Source organism: Chlorocebus sabaeus, chromosome 19 (assembly GCF_047675955.1).
Source record: "Chlorocebus sabaeus isolate Y175 chromosome 19, mChlSab1.0.hap1, whole genome shotgun sequence".
NCBI lineage: Eukaryota > Metazoa > Chordata > Mammalia > Primates > Cercopithecidae > Chlorocebus > Chlorocebus sabaeus.
In genome coordinates this window covers 14545923-14564896 of record NC_132922.1, presented here as the reverse complement: position 1 = coordinate 14564896, position 18974 = coordinate 14545923, and the positions used below count along the sequence as shown (strand labels likewise).

Below are 18974 nucleotides of genomic sequence, written 5' to 3'. Positions count from 1 at the left end.
AGGCAGTCAATAAATACTTGGGAAAAGGATTTTACTGCAAATTCGGAGATGGAAAACCACGGCTAGAGAACTCCTAACCTCACAGCTTTGTTTTTAAAATAGGCCTCCTAAAAAGAACGCAAAATGGGGGGTAGGGGAGGGAGACAGGGAGAGAGGGAGATACAGAGACAGGGGGAGAAGGAGAGAGAGAGAGAGAAGAAAAGAAACTTTATTAGTTTCTAAATATAACTCCTGACACCCCATGGAAAAAGATTCCAAATGTCTTGAGAAGCTTGGCACATGAAAAGTTACTTTTGGCTGGGTTTCAGAAGACTGTACTCATTAGGCCATTCTGCAGGCCACACCCCAGACCTGCATGCAGACTCACACCCCTCCTTACTTACGAACGCCGCACACGGCACGCCAGTAAGGTGGAGCCGCCGCTGGGAGCGACCAAGCTCCCCTGAGGGCTTCAAGGAACACCACTGGCACTTAGGCTTCACAGGGGAGTTTAAGAGTGTGCTTGAGAGACAGCATCCCACAGCCATGCTTGTCTGATCACCCCAACCTCTGAAAAACTCCAACATGAGAACTCCCCAGCACTGCTTCTGACTGGCACGGCGGTGGCAGGCGAGGGCAGCCGGCCATCTGCATCTGGTCTGGACCACAGAGCATGGAGGGCTCCGTGAGAGCGGAGTCCCCGTCCACCGTGCCGGGCTCAGGTTCTGCATGGGACATGACAGCTATGATGCGCTGTGGGGAAATCTGGGCATGACTGGAGTTTCTGAGAACAACTAGGTGTGAGGCCCATCTCCATTCTGCAGGAACTGTCACTTCAGAGTGCACAGGAGGTCACCGTGTGCCACACCCAGCCCCTCCTCCCAAGACAGTCAGTGAGCTGAGCCTAAAAGAAGAGTTCTAGCTGCAGAAAGTGACAAGTGTGGGGTGAAAAGCTGCTTAGAACAAAATACAGAATTCAAGGGCACACGATGGGCAGAACACGCATTCCCAGTGCAGAACGTGCAGTAAACGTGCAGCTCACCTAGCGAGGACGCTGCTGGTTCAACCATAATCCATCAAAAGGGAGAGGAAAAAAATGGAGGTGAGATGACTTTCCAATTGCCCTTTCTCTCTTCGCTGGGGTGGTGGGGTTGGGTGGCTGTCTGCCCAGAGGCATTTCTTTTTTTTTTTTGAGACAGGGTCTCACTCTGTCACCCAGGCTGGAGTACAATGGCATGATCTGGGCTCACCACAAGCTCCGCCTCCTGGGTTCACACCATTCTCCTGCCTCAGCCTCCCGAGTAGCTGGGACTACAGGTGCCTGCCACCACGCCCGGCTAATTTTTTGTATTTTTAGTAGAGACAGGGTTTCACCATGTTAGCTAGGATGGTCTCGATCTCCTGACCTTGTGATCCACCCACCTCGGCCTCCCAAAGTGCTGGGATTACAGGTGTGAGCCACCGCGCCCGGCCCACCCAGAGGCATTTCAACATCAGGGAAAAGAAATGGATTCAAACACAGCCTCCATCAACTTGAGGACCAAGTCTTGGAATCTGCCTTCCAGCCTCAGAAGCGGGGGACACACAGCAATGAGCTGCAAACGCCAAGAGGGCTGCTATGCAAACTCCAGGACCTCACCAGTTTCCACAGCAACTCAGAAGGCTAGGAGGCCAAGGACAGAATGGGCTTGCTATCGCCGGACCACTCCCAGGACAGGCCACGCCGTCGCCTCAATGGAAATGGGCCCAGCCTCTGCTTCACTCCCCAAAGCATCCTCATGTAAAGCTGAAGCCACGACCACTAAGTGCTCTTCCTCCACCATCCCATCAAGGCCCAGCAAGCGGCCGCGGGGACGAGGACCACAGCGCTCACCTGGTCCTTCTTGCTCTTGTGCGAGGACGCCACGTACGCCAGATACTGGATGACCTTCTTGGTGTTCTCTGTCTTGCCAGCTCCAGATTCACCCCTACCAAGAAAGGCAAGGAAGTCTCGGGCTTAGGCATGGCCAAGTCCTTGACCTCTGTCCCTTCCCACTGCACGCTCCACTGCCTCGCATTCTGTCAGGTGCCCATGAAGGACCCAATGTGTGGCAGAAAAAGGAATTGCCACATAAACGCTCTGGAATCCTCATGCAGTCCACTTCCCATGGCTCTCCAGGGGCCGGATAGAAGTAAACTGAAATCCACTGCCTGCCCTGGTCACTTGGCAGCCTTCACATCCAAGTGTTTTAAAAATCAGTTTTAGGCAGCTGTGGACTTAGGGGTCAAAGGCACTTGTACATGTTCCTTTGAAACATCACTTGGAGGAACGTTCTGTGCCATTAACTCTCTCGGCAATGGGGTTTATGGATCTCCTTGTTAAGTTCAGAGGGTGAGAAGCCCCAGTGTCTACTTCAATCCAGGTAAAGAAAAGCCACCATCCAGAGCAAGAAGGAATGCCTTCCGCCCAGAAGTTACAGAGGAGCTGGTTCCCAGCCGGACTGTGGGGAAATCTTGCTTTTCCTTTCTGCCATGAGCGCCACCCTCCTTCCCACTGGCTCCTGGAGGAAGGATGATTCAAACTGAACTCATCCATGCAGTGGGATCGCTGAGTAGCAAACATACAAACTGAAGTCCTGTCCCATGGAGAAGCGGAGGAGGAGGCCTTGACTTGGGAATCGGGGACTCCACCGCCCCCAGCTGTGGTTTCGGTAGGAGTCCTCAAGAATGAGAACAGATTGGGGTGAAACGAACCACTACCCAGATGGAGAAATACTTACGTGCACAAGATGGATTGATCTTCTCGGTCTGAAACAAAGGAGACATCAGATTAACTCCCACCAGATACAAGAGCCTCCCCCGCTTGCTCCCGAAGAGCTGCCCGTTTCCCAGACGGAGTACAGTGCCGCAGATGCTGTCTTTGCGGGGATCTCGCCGCCCACCCTCACACCTGGCTGGGAGGAGCATTTGCGGGGGAGAGTGCCATTGGGCAGCTGCTCCTACCACCCAGGAGCTCAGACTGCCCACCCACACTGTCCAGCCCCCACCAGAAAACCAGAAAGAGTTCTGTGTCTCCCACCTTAGAGGAACGAGTGTGTGGAAAGCTCTCCAGGAGTCGACTTTCCTGGGAGCTGAGTGGGACCTGCCCTGTGTGTTTACAACTGGGGGTTGAGATGGTTAGAAATAAGCCCACTGCAGGTGCTCTAAATACCACCCCCATGGAAGGAAGGAGCACTGCTGAAGAGGCTGGAGGAGGAGGGGTGATGAGGCCTGGCTTTGCAACGGGACAGCCCTGGGATAAGATGCTGCCTCACAGCCTGAGACCCGGGACAGGCGTGCAGGCTTCTCTGAGCCCCAGCTCCCTCCTCCGCAGCGTGGGATAACAGTACTTGTGTCCACAAGACATATGAACGTACCAGCATGGTGTCTGGCAAGTGGAAGGCGTGCAATGATGTCACTTTAGAGGTAGCTTGTAAAGAATGACAGCTTCTGATGGGTTTCTGTGACAACCTGTTCTCTAGCCGGGTGTCAGGAACTTTCAGCAACTATCAACAGCTCTATGAACTGCTCAGCAGGAAGGTTATAAATACCCACCCTCCCCCGGCACAGGAGGGGCAGTAATGCCCACACTCTGAAAGCTAAGTTTGCCAGAAGCACTAAGGCGTCCTGGCTGTTCAGTACTGCGTATTCAATCTTAAGCAACAGCTGAAGATACAAACTCATTTCTTTCCGTTTTATCCCACCCCATCTAATGGCCTCACCGTCCTTGAAGTCAAATTGGCCTGAATCCAGCATCAGGCTACTTACAAATATTTGAGCTGCAGTAAAGTATTTAATTCTGAGTCTCCGTTTCTACATCCACAAAGTAGATCTGCTACTAACTCCCTTGCAGGATTAGTTGGAAAAATAGAAATAACACATAAAAAAGACCTGCCGCAGTCCCTGTAAAGAGAGTAAGCTCCACAAATGGTTGCTGTCTATGCTGACTTCCCCATGGCGACGTCGCCACGATGGGTAGCAGTGGTGTTGTCCGGGCAGTGGGAGCATCCGTGGCTGTTGGTACAGTGTCGGCACTGAGTGGAAACACGGATTCAGCGACGTGTGAAGGACACACTGAGTGGCTCGCACCGCCTGGTCAGGGCCCTGCATGACCAGGCACTGGGAGAATGACTCATGGCTTTCCACGCGCATGGCCTCAGGAGACACATTTAACTGTTCAACACCAGTCCACACCAACCAGCTAGGCTGCCTGCCTCTTCCGAGGTGAGCTTTCTAGCGTGCCTGACCTCAGCAGCTGGTTGGGCTGGGCACTGCCTCCAATCTCTTCTCCTGCCCACTGGTCATTCAGGAGGGCAAAGGAAGCCCAGACAGAAAGAAGAAAAAACAAACCTCACACCCAACACCAAAGGCAGCTACCTCTGGGCGGCAGCTTCCTCCCAGCGCCCTAAGTATCAACGGGGTGGGGGCGCAGAGGGGCTGGGTCACTCCCATTCACAAACACACCCCACACTCTGCTCTCTGATGTGGAAACTGCTCGAGGGGGGCCTTACTCCCCCTCGCCTGTCTCAAAAAACACAGAGTCCTTCAAGCCTGCACAGCAAGGACAGAGATTAGAGACCTGCATCCTTGACAAGACAGACGGGAAGACAGAAGGGAGGGAGGCGGCAGGAACGACAGCCTGGGGAAGACAGAGCAATTTCATCGCTGGCCCCGAACAACAGTGTGGCAACCGATAAGGGTTTGGAACAAACATTTTTGTCGTCCCAGCCCCTTGCCCTCCCCCACTGCGTCTCCCTGTGGTCTGCCCCAGCTGTGGGCATGTTTAGTCACCGGCTCTGCTAGCAGGCAAGAATGTACCTGCGAGTGCTGGCAAGTCGTGAGCAGCAACGGCCCAATGCTACCATAAAAGGAAACATTCCCCAACCCTTCCAGAGGAACCGTTTTCCCAGGGCTGTCCCTAGGATGGCTGGAATTCCTCTAATTGTGTGAGGAGGAGTCAGAGGCTCCGCTGCTGAACAACAGGAAGCAGAGCCCCCAAGCACACTCGAGGGCATGCACACACAGGCACATGCACACACAAGGACACGGACGCACACACAGACACGCAAGCATCTGTGCATACACAGTCACATATGGAAGCAGGTGTACAGAGGTACGTGTGCACAGAAATACATGCATGCACACGTGTGCAAAGCCATATACATAGATCCACACATGGGCGCACACAAGGCACACAGCTGCACACGCATTCACAGACGCATATCCACAAGCACAAGTGCAAACACAGGCACCCAAGGCACATGTATTCACAGGTGAATGTGAACATACATGTATGTACATAGCCATGCACACACACGGACGTATGCACAGGCACACGCACTTCAAATCCCGAAACCCCGGTGCCAAACTCAGTGTCTCCTCTCCATCCACCCCAGCATCCCCAGCTCTCCCACTTCTCCAGCCTTCCCCCTCCAATTCCTGAAGCCAGTTTACCACTGTCAACACAGCCTCACCATCCCTTAAAGAAATCTGGATTTGTTCTGCCAGGAACATTCACAAATGCTTTCTGAAAGGCAAACGACTGGGAGGCCTCCTCATTGCTTCACCTCTTGCTGCACTGCTTAGTATCCCAAATCCACCTGCCCTATGCACCACGAATCGTACCATGGCCCCATGCAACCGGAAAGGTCTTTCCAATGCTCAGGAAGGGTTTTGGTCTGTTATCTTGTGTGGCCTCCAATGACCTTACAAGGTATTGTATTGTAATGTACAAAGCAGGTATTATCGTCATTGTTTTGCAATCTTTCCACACAGTGGTTCTTCTGGATTTGTTCCTGATCTCAGAGGCATCTCCTCTGGGCAGTGGGGTGGTTAGAATTCTTAGCAACCAGTGGGCTCTTGGCCTGACTCAGTTCACTCTGCAGCCCACCTCCCCACCCTGTGCATTCTGGTGGAGACCGCCAGTGGCGCCCACCCCATCAACCCTTCCCCACACTGTCATCTCACAGGATGAGCACATTCAGAGTCCGGCCCAACCCGCTTGTTTTGGCTCAAGTCCTTATTTGGCCTGTAAGGACTGAAGGCTTATTTGAAAACGCCCTTCCTTCCTCTACACGGGAGGAGGCCGCCAGGGACAAGCCTCTTCTGGGACACAAGCCCTCTGCCAGATGAAAGTCTAGCCGTGGTAGGCGCCTGAACCCCCTGCCCCAGCCCCTCTCTTGGTGAGGGTGGGGTAGAGACCGGGTCATGAGTCACTCTGCAGTAGTTTTCAGACTTTTCAAAAAGCAGTGGCAGTTCTTCCTCAGATAAAATCTTCCCAAATCCCTGAGCAAGGGACAGTGGGTGGTGGAGACTGGGTTCCTCAGAGCACAGTTTGACAACCACTGGTCCATGTGTCTGGAGCAGCTCTGCAAAGGAGGAAGCCACAGCCGAGAGTGCTACGGCCCTGGGTTCTGCTCTTCCCCACGCAGTGCCTGGCCCCTTGACCTCTCTGGGAATGAAGGGACTGCTCTGACGAAGGAAGGAAATGGTGTTCCTGTCATACACGGTGTGAGGCAGGCGCCCAGACATGCTGTCCTCACACGCCTGCTGTCTCGGAGCTCCCAACTGAGCAATTCCTTGGCACTGCCACAAGTAAGTCTGTTATAAAAGTTACAAATTCAGGAACCAGGCCATTTTCTCCCTGGATTTCATTTTAAACCTGAAATGTCCTGAGGCCAAGCCCATGCAGTGAAGGCACCTGAGCTGATGTGGCCATCTACCTGTGGACAAGTGTTTCCAGCCAGCTTAGCACGCTGGGCCCAGGAGGGAGGAAGCGGGAACCTGACCACAGGTATTTCATCCCAGGTGCAGACTTCTGCTGGGGGCTTAAGGCTCACTTCCTCTGTGAGAGGAGCTGCAGCTCACTCTTGTCCATAAAAGGCCACGAGGCTCGCAGAGCGGTGACATCAGCCTGACAGGAAGTACAGAGGAAGGGGCCTGCTTCACCAGCAGCCACTGCTGGGACTGACTCATCACCCCGCTCCCAAGATCACACCTCCCAAGGTTCCAGCATGGAGCAGCTCTTTTGGGTTTCACCTGGGAGAGACCCCATCTTCGGCTCCGCTGGGCTTCTTGAGAAATGGGTATGGGCCAAGAAAGAAACACAGGAAAAAGGGCAGTTTCAGATTGGACAATATGCCCATGCTGGGTGAGACTCATGGGATAATCTGAGACAAATGGGACCAAAACTTTCCACCACCAGGGAACCTTCTGCTTTCAGGGAAACTCCAGAGTGGCCCCTGGGGGTGGTTTGCTATATGTGTTGGCACTGTGAGCCCTGCCCTGTGCCGCCAGGATGGGCATCTCGGGCTGTCCTGGGCAGAGTCCTAGACCCAGAGTCACTTCTCCCCAAGACCCTCATATGGACAGCATCTGGGTCTCAGTTGGTCAAAGCACAAAGCACCTGTGGGGCTGAAGCTTGGAACTTAGGGGCTTGGGAAGGCCTTGTAGAGGACCTAATTCAACTTGACCCCAAGATCAGGGCATCATTCTTTCCTCAGAAACCCAATGACTTGATCAGAGTTGCATGAATGGGGCTGAGAACTCAGGCCTCTGGAGGCCTCCCCCACCCCCGGACTCCCCTCCATCGAATGACCCTATGGGCCCAGCACTCAGCACCTCCTGCAGGCCTGCCTCAGTGCTGCAAAGAAAGGGCCGCGGCACTCTCATGACGGGAAGCTCTGCTTCTCCACAGCCAGCCCAATTCACAAGCTTGGGTTACAAGTCTTTGAGAGGCAAACAGAGAGGTGAAGAAAAGCAAGTGCAAAATGATGCTTCATATTAGCAGAGGCTGCAGATCTGTGCCGAATGGGGTGGAGCTTCCTGGCAGCCTGCCTGCCTAGCAATCCGCCAGCAAAGGAGGAAGCCCCTGCCGTGGCTCCCAGGCACACAATGTGGTCATGGGCAAGTGTGCCCTCCAGGCCCCCACGGCAGGCCCAGACCAAGGGACATGCCTGCTCAGCAGCATCCACGCCAGAAGCCAGTTCGACCTGGCCCAGTGCCTCTGCCCACAGCCCCTGTGTTCCCCCAGGTGGAACCTTGGTTTGAACCTGCTGAGACCCAAGTCCCCAGTCACAGGAGGCAGAGAATGGGTGGCCCTCCCGTTCCAGGCACCCTGGATAATTTAAAAAAAAAACCTTGAGGGATTGCTCTTAACTTTCATTATGTCAGAGACCAAGCAAGGCCCCAAACAAGCCTTCTCTTGGCCAAAATGCATTAGGAAAACACAGGTAAGTTCCCAGCACACAGGCAAATCTGCCAGAAACAGCACTGCTGGGCGTTTCTCTGCCCTTCCCGTGGGCGGGGCCAGGAGGGGGAACCTTCTCCTTCTGGGGTTGTTGCCAAGGCAGCTCCAACAGGTTTGTCAGATGGGAGGGAAATTCAAAAGCCACATATGAGTGCTGACCACCCACAGCACATGCCACCAGGACACTCCCAGTCCAGTTCTGCCTTGCTCCTACCTGACATTCCCCTTGGGAAAAGGAAAGACAAGGCAGGAGGGGCCCCTGTTGAGTTCTGCAGCGGGCTGGAGCAACCGGGAATAAGAGGGAAGGAGCCAGGACACACACAGGGAGCATGGCAGACACAGCCACGCACTGCTCATGACAAACTCGGCTCCCTGTTGGGGCACAAACAGACCTGCAAAGACAGCAACCGGCTTTGTAAAACTCCCTTGGCTTTGTGAAACTCCCTTGGATGAGTCAAACGTGCTTGAGAGCACCAGGGACACCAATGGTAGGAGGTGAACAGTAACAGCGCGTGAACATGCCGCCTTGGAGGAGCGGTCAGTGGAAAGAAAGGCGTGTCGGTGACTGTTAGCCCAGGATTTGCTCCTGGAGCACGGCTCACACTTCCTCTCCGTTCAGCTTAGAACTGTGCCCTGTTGTATCTGTGGACCAGCTCATGTGGAAGAGATAAGATCTTCAGGAAGAATCCTGATACCAGGTGGGAATGACATCCTGAGCCCCCATTAGCTCTGTCTGTCTGCCAAAAGAACAGCTTGGGTCCTCGAGAATTTATCGTCAAAGTCCACACGGGGCTGACAGCCTTGGTCAAGACGAAACAAATTTGACAGAAGCCATTTGCAGAATCTCAACTTTTATACCTGCAGACTTTCAGCTCACTTATCTTTCTTTAGTACGTATGGAATTACTTTGGTTCTCAACTGATACCGTCATTCCAGAAATCAGGTAGGTAAAGGAAAGCAACGCCTTTCTCTGAACACACTGTTGTTCAGCCCTGACAAATTGGGACACAGTTCAACCGAAGTCTCAGAGCCGGAGCTGGAGAGAACAGGAAAAACGGGCTGGTAGGTGACACTCACCAGGCAGCAAGAGAACTCATCACGGGAGGCCAAAAGCACAAAGTGGCTTAGTGATGAGGGATTTGATGTGAGTGTTTGCTGTTGTTTGTTTCGGGGGATGGGGAGCAGAAACAAAAACACTGGGCAAAGCTTCCAAACACCGCCACCCAAAGTTTCAGGTTCTAAGGAGGCACTTGCTTCTTATCTCCCGCTCAGTGGGCCCAGAGCAAAGCATGGTGGGCCTGTTCGGTTGGATTTACAAAAAAAAAAAAAAAGTAAGCCTAATGCTGAATCCTTGAAAAGGGCCCGTTAACCACAGATTCCTCTTCTAGAGAGAAGACGTTCTAGAAATGAGACTGACAGGCAGGACCATGGGTAGTTCAGCAGCCTCATGCTGGGGCCGGGCTTTCCTTCCTGGGGGAGGAGCACGAAGCAGCCAGCTCACATCAGCTCGAGGACAGCGCCTCCCGGCTGCAGCCATGGTGTTGGGTGGCGGCCCAGGGCCTGCTTCCCACAGCACCTCTCTGGTCCACCAGCAGCCCAGGGAACAGAAAAGCATTTCAGGGCTGCAGAAGAACCAACTCTGGATCAAGCACATCTCCTAAGGCTTCGCTGAGGCTACATCAGCCCCAGACCTCAGCTCAGCTCTGCTCTGCGTGGACCAGACCAGACAAGCCAGAGACCGCGTCTGCTATCACGTCTCTGTGTGTGGCACGGTCGCTGCAGGGGAAGTGGCTGTGACAACTCACTTCCTGCGTCTGGACTCTCGGGGGAGTCTTTTAGAGGAGATTCAAATGGCTGCCTGCAAGATGCATTTGGCCATCACCTTCATTAAGCGAGCAGGAGTGTGGATGGAAGGAATGAGCGATTTGAAGGCTCTGTGGAAGGCGGGGCAGTCGACTCCTACTGCCAGCTCTAAAAGGTACTTATCGCAGGCATCACACACACGGTGTCTTACTTCTTACCATGGCCCTGCCAGGGAGTGGTATGAAGCCCAAGAGGAGGACAAGAGAATGAAGGCTCAATCAGAGTGAGTTGATTTGTTCCAGCCAGGTTGCAGTTAGGAAGTGAAAGAGGCAGATTCCTGCTCTGTCTAGTCCAAAGCCCACAGTCTCTCCTCCACAACACACTTCCTCTTGCTCAAAGGCAATACATGGCACTTTTCCCAAATCTAAGGCTGAGACAGGCCCAGCAGCCCCTTTTTGGTGCCCTATAGAAGTGCTGTGTCATCTATCAAAGGCCCGTACCCACTCCAGCAGCTCTCGAGGCTCAGTGGGGCGCCCCTCCTCTGTGCTGGTCTCTCGCTCTCATCTTGAAGCTGATTTGCCTGTCTCTGGGCACGAGTCAGTCACCTCCTCCAGGCAGGCCCCAGTCTGCTGTCTATACACTCTCTGCAGAGTGCCTGGCACACACACAGTAGGTGTTCAGCCAGCACAGGAAGACTAGCGGGTGCAGACACAGAACGCCCCATCTTGGAGAGCCTGTGCTGCCTCCACGGGCACATTGGGGTGCACAAGGCCTGCTCCCGACCTCCCCAGCAGACAGCGAGGCCTTTGTGTGCTGACGGCTGGCAGGGCTGGCGGCCTCCCGGCTGGGTGCATTCCTGCTTCAGCAGAGTCATCCCCTCTGTGGCTTCCACGGCGCTCCTTCCTCAGCTGCCTGTCCCGGTGAGTCGATTCAAATGGAGCTTTTCTGCCCCCTTGAAGCATTTTCCTGAGCCTCTGCCGAACATGGCACTTATCCTCAGAAAGACCTTGGAAAGCAGACGGTTCCACAGAAGACACAACTAGCGGGGCAGGGAGAATGTGGAGAGAAGGAAAGAGAGGGCCCCTCCTCCCCGAGTGCTCCTCAACCACTGAGCCGGAGATAAGAATTCCTTCAAGACCCGCCAGAGAAAATGAGGGGCACCAATGCCCCGCGGGCCTGTCCCGGCGTAACAGGCACCAGGACAGGAAATCAGGAGACTGCTTTCTGGCGTTGGCTCTCTGTGGGCTTTCGACCAGCCAGTTAACACATCTGTGCCTGCCTCTTTACGTATGAATTCAAAGAGCCATGCTCAGACGTGAAGATACACAAAAATTCTACCCCTCATAGTTTACAGAAAAAGGTCAGACACCGAGGGGCATGTGCACACTCACTGGCACTGAGCGGCTGCAACCAATTCTGGTGCAGCTTCCACTGGGAACCAGAGATTGGGTGGGAGGGAGACTGGCACAGAGCAAAGGGTTAAATTGCTCTCAGACAAGTTTAGGCCTAGAATGAAAGCAGATCTGCTTCCCCCAAAATGCTGGGAACTCAGTAAAATATTAATACCATACAGTCACCGAAAGTGAACCAAACCTGGCATTCTACCTAATTCACACAGAAGGGGCTTTTTCTACCCACTGGGGAGATAACTGGGCTCATGTCAAATTCCTCAACTAGTGAGTTCTCCTGTAGAGACATACATATCTTTCCCTACAGGGGAGACCCCAGAGGGTCTGGCCCAGGATCCAGAAGCACCATTTCCGAGGCGAGGCAGACCTTTTGCAGACCACAGCTGCTTCCGCCTGAACTCTACGCAGACATTGTGCCTGCCCTGGGACACAGCCCCACCCACCCCTGCCTGGCAAGGGCCAGCAACACAACGTTTATGCTCTCTTACTCTCCTGGCCTTGGCCAGTTCAAAGGCTTCAGTGCCATCACAGAGTTCCGAGGAACAGTCCAATCCCCAAGGCAGGAAGACCCAGGAACGGCCATGACAATGAATTAACAACATGGGAAAGCCAGGGGCAGGAGGATGAACCAACCATGTCATCCAAGGTCATGCTGGGCACGTCTGGGATACCCTGTAACTACTTACTGACTGACACACACCACCGCCTTTCTGCAAGATCAGACCACCCCAGGCCTCACAGCCACACCTGACAAAACTCCCAGGACACCTGACACTGGCTCAGTCGTGCTGGCGCAGGTGTAGGCAGCAAATGTCTTGTTTTGTAGCTAGGGCCACAAATCTCTGTCTATAAACATGCCTTGTCTCTCCACCTGGACCGCCAGGGCATCCAGTAACAGGATAATGTCAAAACCTCCTGGCATTCTGGCACCTTCTGTCACCTACCTCCACGGCCTAATCCAAGGCACTACATGCTGTCATGCCCCACCCGTGGCCACGGCAGACAGCACTAATCCATCTCAGAATTCCTGCACCGAGTCTCAAATTCTTGCCAGCACAGGGCTCCAGGTGGCCACTACTGATGGATCAGAGATGACACTCAAAGTAAAACTAATCTGCAATGCTTAGTCCAGTAGTTCTTAACTGGGAATAATCTTGACCCCCACGGAACATCTGATGGCAATGTCTGAGAATATTTTTGGTTGTCACAACTGGAGAGGGAAGGTGTGGCTGGCATCAAGTGAACAGAGGCCAGGATGCTGCTAAAAATCCTGCAGTGATCAGGAAAATCCCCCACCCCCAACAGAGAATCATCCAACCTCACATATCACTAGTGCCAAGTGTGAGAAACCCAGGCTTAGTCTGACAATAAGTGAGTGACATATAATTTATCCTCCAAACTGGGGTGCTTCTGAAAGTGAAAGAGAGTGCTATGAATAATCACTGTGGAACAACAGGCATAAATCAGGACTGTACAGGCAAACCAGCACACTGAACAGATAAAAGCAGAGGCAGGTCCCCAGGAAGGGTCAAAGAGCTCCTCTCCCACAAGTCCCCAGACAGAGCCACCAACTGCCCTATTTGGCAGAATAAATGCTAGTATGTCATAAGCCACAGTCGGCTCAGGAAGGAAATCTTTGTCTAGTTCTTGTTTAAAGGAAAAGCAGAAAAGGAACTTTCCGACTGTGCCTTTTAAGATGTAAGTGGCAGAGAACAAACCTGTTTCCCCCAAAGCCAGGTAGGCAGCATGCACTAAGACTTCACTCCAAAAGACAGAGGCAGATTTTAACAGCCTGCAGACCCTGAGGCTCCACGGGTGACATCTGACCCAGGGCAAGAACCAAAGGTTCCTCTGGACATTTTTCTTTTACTAGTGAACCAGCCTGTCATAACATGGACAACTTCTGTTACTAACTTCCTCCCTGCTGCAAGAACAAGAAACCTATTACTAATCACTCTGCAGGTCAGCTATATACAAGAAGAAGGAACTTCCTTTTCTTTTTTTTTTTTATCTCAGCTCACTGCAAGCTCTGCCTCCCTCCCGGGTTTACGCCATTCTCCTGCCTTAGCCTCCCGAGTAGCTGGGACTACAGGCGCCCGCCACCTCGCCTGGCTAGTTTTTTTGTATTTTTTAGTAGAGATGGGGTTTCACCGTGTTAGCCAGGATGGTCTCGATCTCCTGACCTCGTGATCCGCCCGCCTTGGCCTCCCAAAGTGCTGGGATTACAGGCTTGAGCCACCACGCTCGGCCTTTTTTTTTCTTAATTGAGACAGAGTCTCGCTCTGTTGCCCAGGCTGGAGTCCAATGACGCAATCTCGGCTCACTGCAACCTCTGCCACCTGGGTTCAAGCAATTCTCGTGCCTCAGCCTCCTGAGTAGTTGGGACTACAGGCGTGTGCCACAATGCCTGGCTAATTGTTTTGTATTTTTAGTAAAGACAGGGTTTCGCCATGTTGGCCAGGCTGGTCTCGAACTCCTGACCTCAGGTGATGCACCTGCCTTGGCCTCCCAAAGTGCTGGGATTACGGGCGTGAGCCACCACGCCCAGCCGAAGAAGAAAGAAAATAGCCTAGAAATGTCCTGTCAGTCAACATGGGAGCTCAAGAGCTGCAGCAAGTCCAACGCTAGGCAGAAGGCAAAGTGAAAACCTCTCAGACTGAGGGTTAGAAAACACATGGACTAAATTCCTGCACAGACTGCTTTAAAGGAGGCACCAACAATGCAGGTTTCCCATGCTCACAAATGTATTTCCTATCCCTGGTCTCCAAAAGATGAAATCGCCCACCTGGCTGGGTGCAGTGGCTCACGCCTGTAATCCCAGCACTTAGGGAGGCCGAGGCGGGTGGATCGTGAGGTGAGGAGTTCAAGACCAGTCTGACCAACATGGTGAAATCCCATCTCTACTAAAAATACAAAAAAAAATTAGTCAGGCGTGGTGGCATGCGCCTGTAATCCCAGCTACTTGGGAGGCTGAGGCAGGAAAATCGCTTGAACCCAGGAGGCAGAGGCTACAGTAAGCCAAGATCATGCCACTGCACTCCAGCCTGGGTGACAGAGCGAGACCCCATCTCAAAAAAAAAAAAAGAAATCGCCCACCTACCTGCCCTCATAATTTGCAAATCTGATCAAATCACTTGATTCAGAATCTTGACAAATCATGAAGAGACTCTTCATTGCACAGATGTATGAGGGCAGTCCCTAAGTTCCTACTAAGGCCATTTGGTTATGGCCAAGACAAAGGAAAGCTCTGGTTCTCTGCATCCTTTCTTTTGTTCCCCAATTACTTTCAATGTATGGAGCTTTCAGGCCATTCCCACCAAATTTTTGTTGTTGTTGAACAAATAAATATTGAATGAATCTCTTGGAGAAGGAGTCCCACAGGTTAACTGAAGACAGTCTGAAGTCCAGACCTGAAGACTCTCTCTCCTGCCTCCTCAGTACATATTACTCAGTCTTAATGTCTTGCCTAAAAGCAAAAATGCCCAGTTGCTAGATAACCCTCCCAATCCAGGATCCAAGTGTGAGAACAGGCCCTTACTCAGTAGCTCAGATCTCAAGATGACTCCGGAATACACTTCTTGCACTAGGCTAATTAAGAGAGCTGGGAGCAAACTGACTCATAACCTCTAGAGACAAAGACTCAGACTTTTCTGGAATCCCACAGAATGTTTTTCCACCAGGCTGTTCTAGTTAACATTTTGAAACAGACATTCTACTTTAGAACTGAAGGGCTGACTTCCTCAAGGAATTTTGATAGACGTGAACATAAGCCAAAGACTCAGCCAAACTTGAGCATCCTACATAATGCATCAAGCTCAACAGTGAAATGCCTCCTTCACAGCACAGCGCGGGTGGTGGGGGACAGGCCATGAGCTGCCACTCTAAACCACTACACCAGGGACAAAGTGGTTAACCCAACAAGATGCATTACCACCACTGTCTAGATAGACTGCAAAGTTTAAAGAAAAAAGGATCCTTACGTAATGGGACATAACAAACCACTATCCATACAAGATAGGAGAACACAGCCCTGCCTGAAATTGGGTTTCAGTCAGGATTACATATGCCAGGTACTTGGCTAAGCTCTGAGAATATAAAGGCAACATGGGCCCTGTCTATATCTAGGGGAGAAAAAGAAATGTCTAAACACTGCAGTCAAATAAAGCATCACCAGGGCTCTGATGCAAATCTAGTCCAGATATTCTCTTTGGAGGCCCTAATGCTTCAGTCATATTTTTAAAAGAAGAGTAGGGATTTGCCAGGCATTGCAGGCAGATGAAGCAGGTAGGGTGTTTTGAAGCAGAAAGAGCTTTTAGGGAAATGTAAGGAGTTCCACATAGCTGGGAAGGTGGAGAGGTAGGCAAGGGGCCAATTTTGAAGGGCATTGTACACTACCACAAAGTCTCAGTGTTATTAGGCTGGTGCAAAAGCCATCACAGTCTTTGCCATTACTTTTAATGGCAAAAACCACGATTACTTTTGCAGCAACTTAATAGCCCTGGGGGAATGAGGAGCCTTTCTTTGATTTGTCAAGATTTCAAATCAAGTGATTTGATCACATTTACATCCCAGAAAGATGACCAGCTGGTGGAAGCACAGGGTGGGGGACTCTATTAAGAGTGAAGTTGGCCAGGCACGGTGGCTCACGCCTGTAATCCCAGCACTTTGGGAGGCCCAGGCGGGTGGATCACCTGAGGTCAGGAGTTCGAGACCAGCCTGGCCAACATGGCAAAATACCACTCTACTGAAAATACAAAAATTAGCCGGGCATGGTGGCACGTGCCTATAATCCCAGCTACTAGGGGGGCTGAGGGAGGAGAATCATTTGAACCTGGGAGGCGGAGGTTGCAGTGAGCTGAGATCATGCCACTGCATACTCCAGCCTGGGTGACAGAGCGAGATTCTGTCTCAAATTAAAAAAAAAAAAAAAAAAAAAAGGAAAGGGAGTGGTAGAGACTGTCCGATGCTGGGGAGAGGTGAGGTAGGAACTCCCGAGAGCCATGGACTTAGCAACATACAGGTCATAGGTGACCTCTGTCAGCTAGTCTGGAGAAGGGGTGGAGAGAGACAGCCAGGGTGAGGGGAGTGACCATGAGGTGGGGATGGAGGCAGTGAGCACAGACATTTCCTCCACAAAGCTTCACTGCAATGGAACAGAAGGGGCACAGAAGCCAGAGTGACAGCGGGGCAGAAGCCACCCGAGGCTCTGCATCTGTTTGTGTAGAGATGGGAATAACTCAAATGTGTTTCTAGACTGTGGGGAAGAAGAGAGGAAGAGGGAAAAACACAAAGGGAAGGGAAGAACAGGAAGAAGAAGGGGCCTAAAAGAAAGCAGAGGGGACAGGCACAAGAGCTCTTGAAAAGTATGAGAAATTGGGAGAAGAATTAGGAGATGTATATTTTAAAGCTTCTAGAACATTCTATCAACATATAAACATGTCCTCTGGATAGCCATTGGCCCTGGCTCTCATACAGAGGTCTACAGACCTCCATGATGCACTGCCCATCACCAGCCACTAGATCGATGTGGCACCAAATGTGACTTAGCACCTGTGGAGGTGTCGATGAGGCCCCAGGTGAAGAAGACTCAGCCCCAGGTGGGCTCACACCACGTCACCCACCTTGCATCATACTCCTGTAGGCGGTGTCTGTGATGGCATAGATGTGAGGGGGCATCTCGTGCCTCTTCTTGCCCTTGTACATTTCCACAATCTCTTCAGAGTAGATGGGCAGGTTCTTGTAAGGATTGATGACCACACAGAACAGGCCTGAATAGGTCTAAAGAAAAGAGCGGCAGATAGGAACGGGTTAGGAAGTCTGATTCTCACTAGTGTACAAACTTCGCAGCAAAATATCTGCGGCTTCAAAGGACCTGAGTCAGCCTGACGTGAAGGCAGTCCCTGATGGCCCTTGCTCCCAGTGGCCCAGCTCCCACAGCCCTGCTGCAGGTGTGGAGCACCGGCATCCTCCTTCTGTCCTGTAAGTGAAGATCCTCCCTCTCCACTGCAGGAGTGCTCCAGCCTCGTAGGTCACTGAGTGTGTGTATCCACCAGGCAGGGTCTGTGGCCAAACGGACAGCAGAAGTCCAGTTACAAAACTCAGATCCGAGGACAATGAGAGATGTGTTTGTCATCGTGAAAAAGGCATAAACAGAAGAGGGCTCAGCTGCAGTGCAGCAAACTGTAGAAACCCAAATCATTCCACACTGAAGGACGCTGAGAGACAGTGAAGCTTACATCTTTCTAGCACTGGAAAAATGCACTGTGTCCTAAACCAATTAGATCTTTTGTGGGATACTGGGAACCAGACAGACACCTCTTTCTCTGGAATCTTCTACAGACATTCACATGCAAATCCCTCAAAAACTTTAAGACTATTTCACGTTCCCTGTGAGCTTTCTCCAAGACTTCTCTGGAGGGGAACACAATTAATCAACATCCAGGCCGGGCGCGGTGGCTCAAGTCTGTAATCCCAGCTCTTTGGGAGGCCGAGACGGGCGGATCACGAGGTCAGGAGATCGAGACCATCCTGGCTAACACGGTGAAACCCCGTCTCTACTAAAAAATACAAAAAAACTAGCCAGGCGAGGTGGCGGGCGCCTGCAGTCCCAGCTACCCGGGAGGCTGAGGCAGGAGAATGGCATGAACTCAGGAGGCGGAGCTTGCAGTGAGCCAAGATCTGGCCACTGCACTCCAGCCTGGGTGACAGAGCGAGACTCTGTCTCAAAAAAAAAAAAAAAAAAAATTAATCAACATCCTTAATGTGAGGTACCTAAAATACACCCAATACTCCAAATGTGACTTAATCAATTTCAAATAAGACCCCCCCAGAGTCAGATATCCTGAGTTCAAATCTCAGCAAGGGTAAGGTTCTTAACCTCTCTCTCCCTCCATTTCTCGATGTGAAAAACGGGGACAGGCAGAGCTCTAGACCTCATTGGGTGGTTAAGAGGATTAAATGAAGCGCTTACACAGCAGGCAGCGCAGCCTTGGAGAGTAGCTCTGGGCAGGTCAGGAGAGCCATTTCCAACAGCAACAGTTTACACACATCTGTCCTTCCTCATCTTCAGGTAAATACACCTTACCTTGTGACTACCTCCGTGTCTTCAGGTAAATATACTTTACCTTGTGACTACTAATTCTTTTTCTAATAAACTTCCTGTTATTTTTTTCTCCCAAGATCCCTCTCCCCCATCAAAAAAAAAAAAGACAGAGACTCCTAATAGCTGTGCGAGACTCCCAAGACCACCCAGGTGGTAGGTGCTCAGTTGGGGGACGCAACTCTCTTTAAGAAGCTGGAGCAACCCAAGTACCCTCTTCCTAAGAAAATGGGCCTGAGGGACCCAGTGAAGTGAGGCCAGGGCTCCACGCACCACATCAACTGCGGCCCTGCCTCTGTGAAGTGACGATGGAAGGTCACAAGGCATTGGGCAGAGCTGGGAGCAGACTCGGGTCTCCAATGCCAACCTCCTTGGTCATGGAGGCCGGTTCTCCAAGCTCCTTCCAACCTTCTGTTTT

General features: G+C 51.9%; 1 protein-coding gene across 1 annotated transcript in view; it reads right to left on the bottom strand.

The window, feature by feature from the left end:
* MYH9 (myosin heavy chain 9) overlaps window positions 1-18974 on the bottom strand; it is a 107487-nt gene that overhangs the window by 41994 nt on the left and 46519 nt on the right. The window contains exons 3-5 of the mRNA XM_007975646.3: window positions 17079-17235; window positions 2739-2766; window positions 1853-1946 (exon numbers count right to left, since the gene is read on the bottom strand). Of these exons, the coding sequence (XP_007973837.2) occupies window positions 1853-1946; window positions 2739-2766; window positions 17079-17235 (279 nt within the window). The remainder of the gene's footprint in view (window positions 1-1852; window positions 1947-2738; window positions 2767-17078; window positions 17236-18974) is intronic.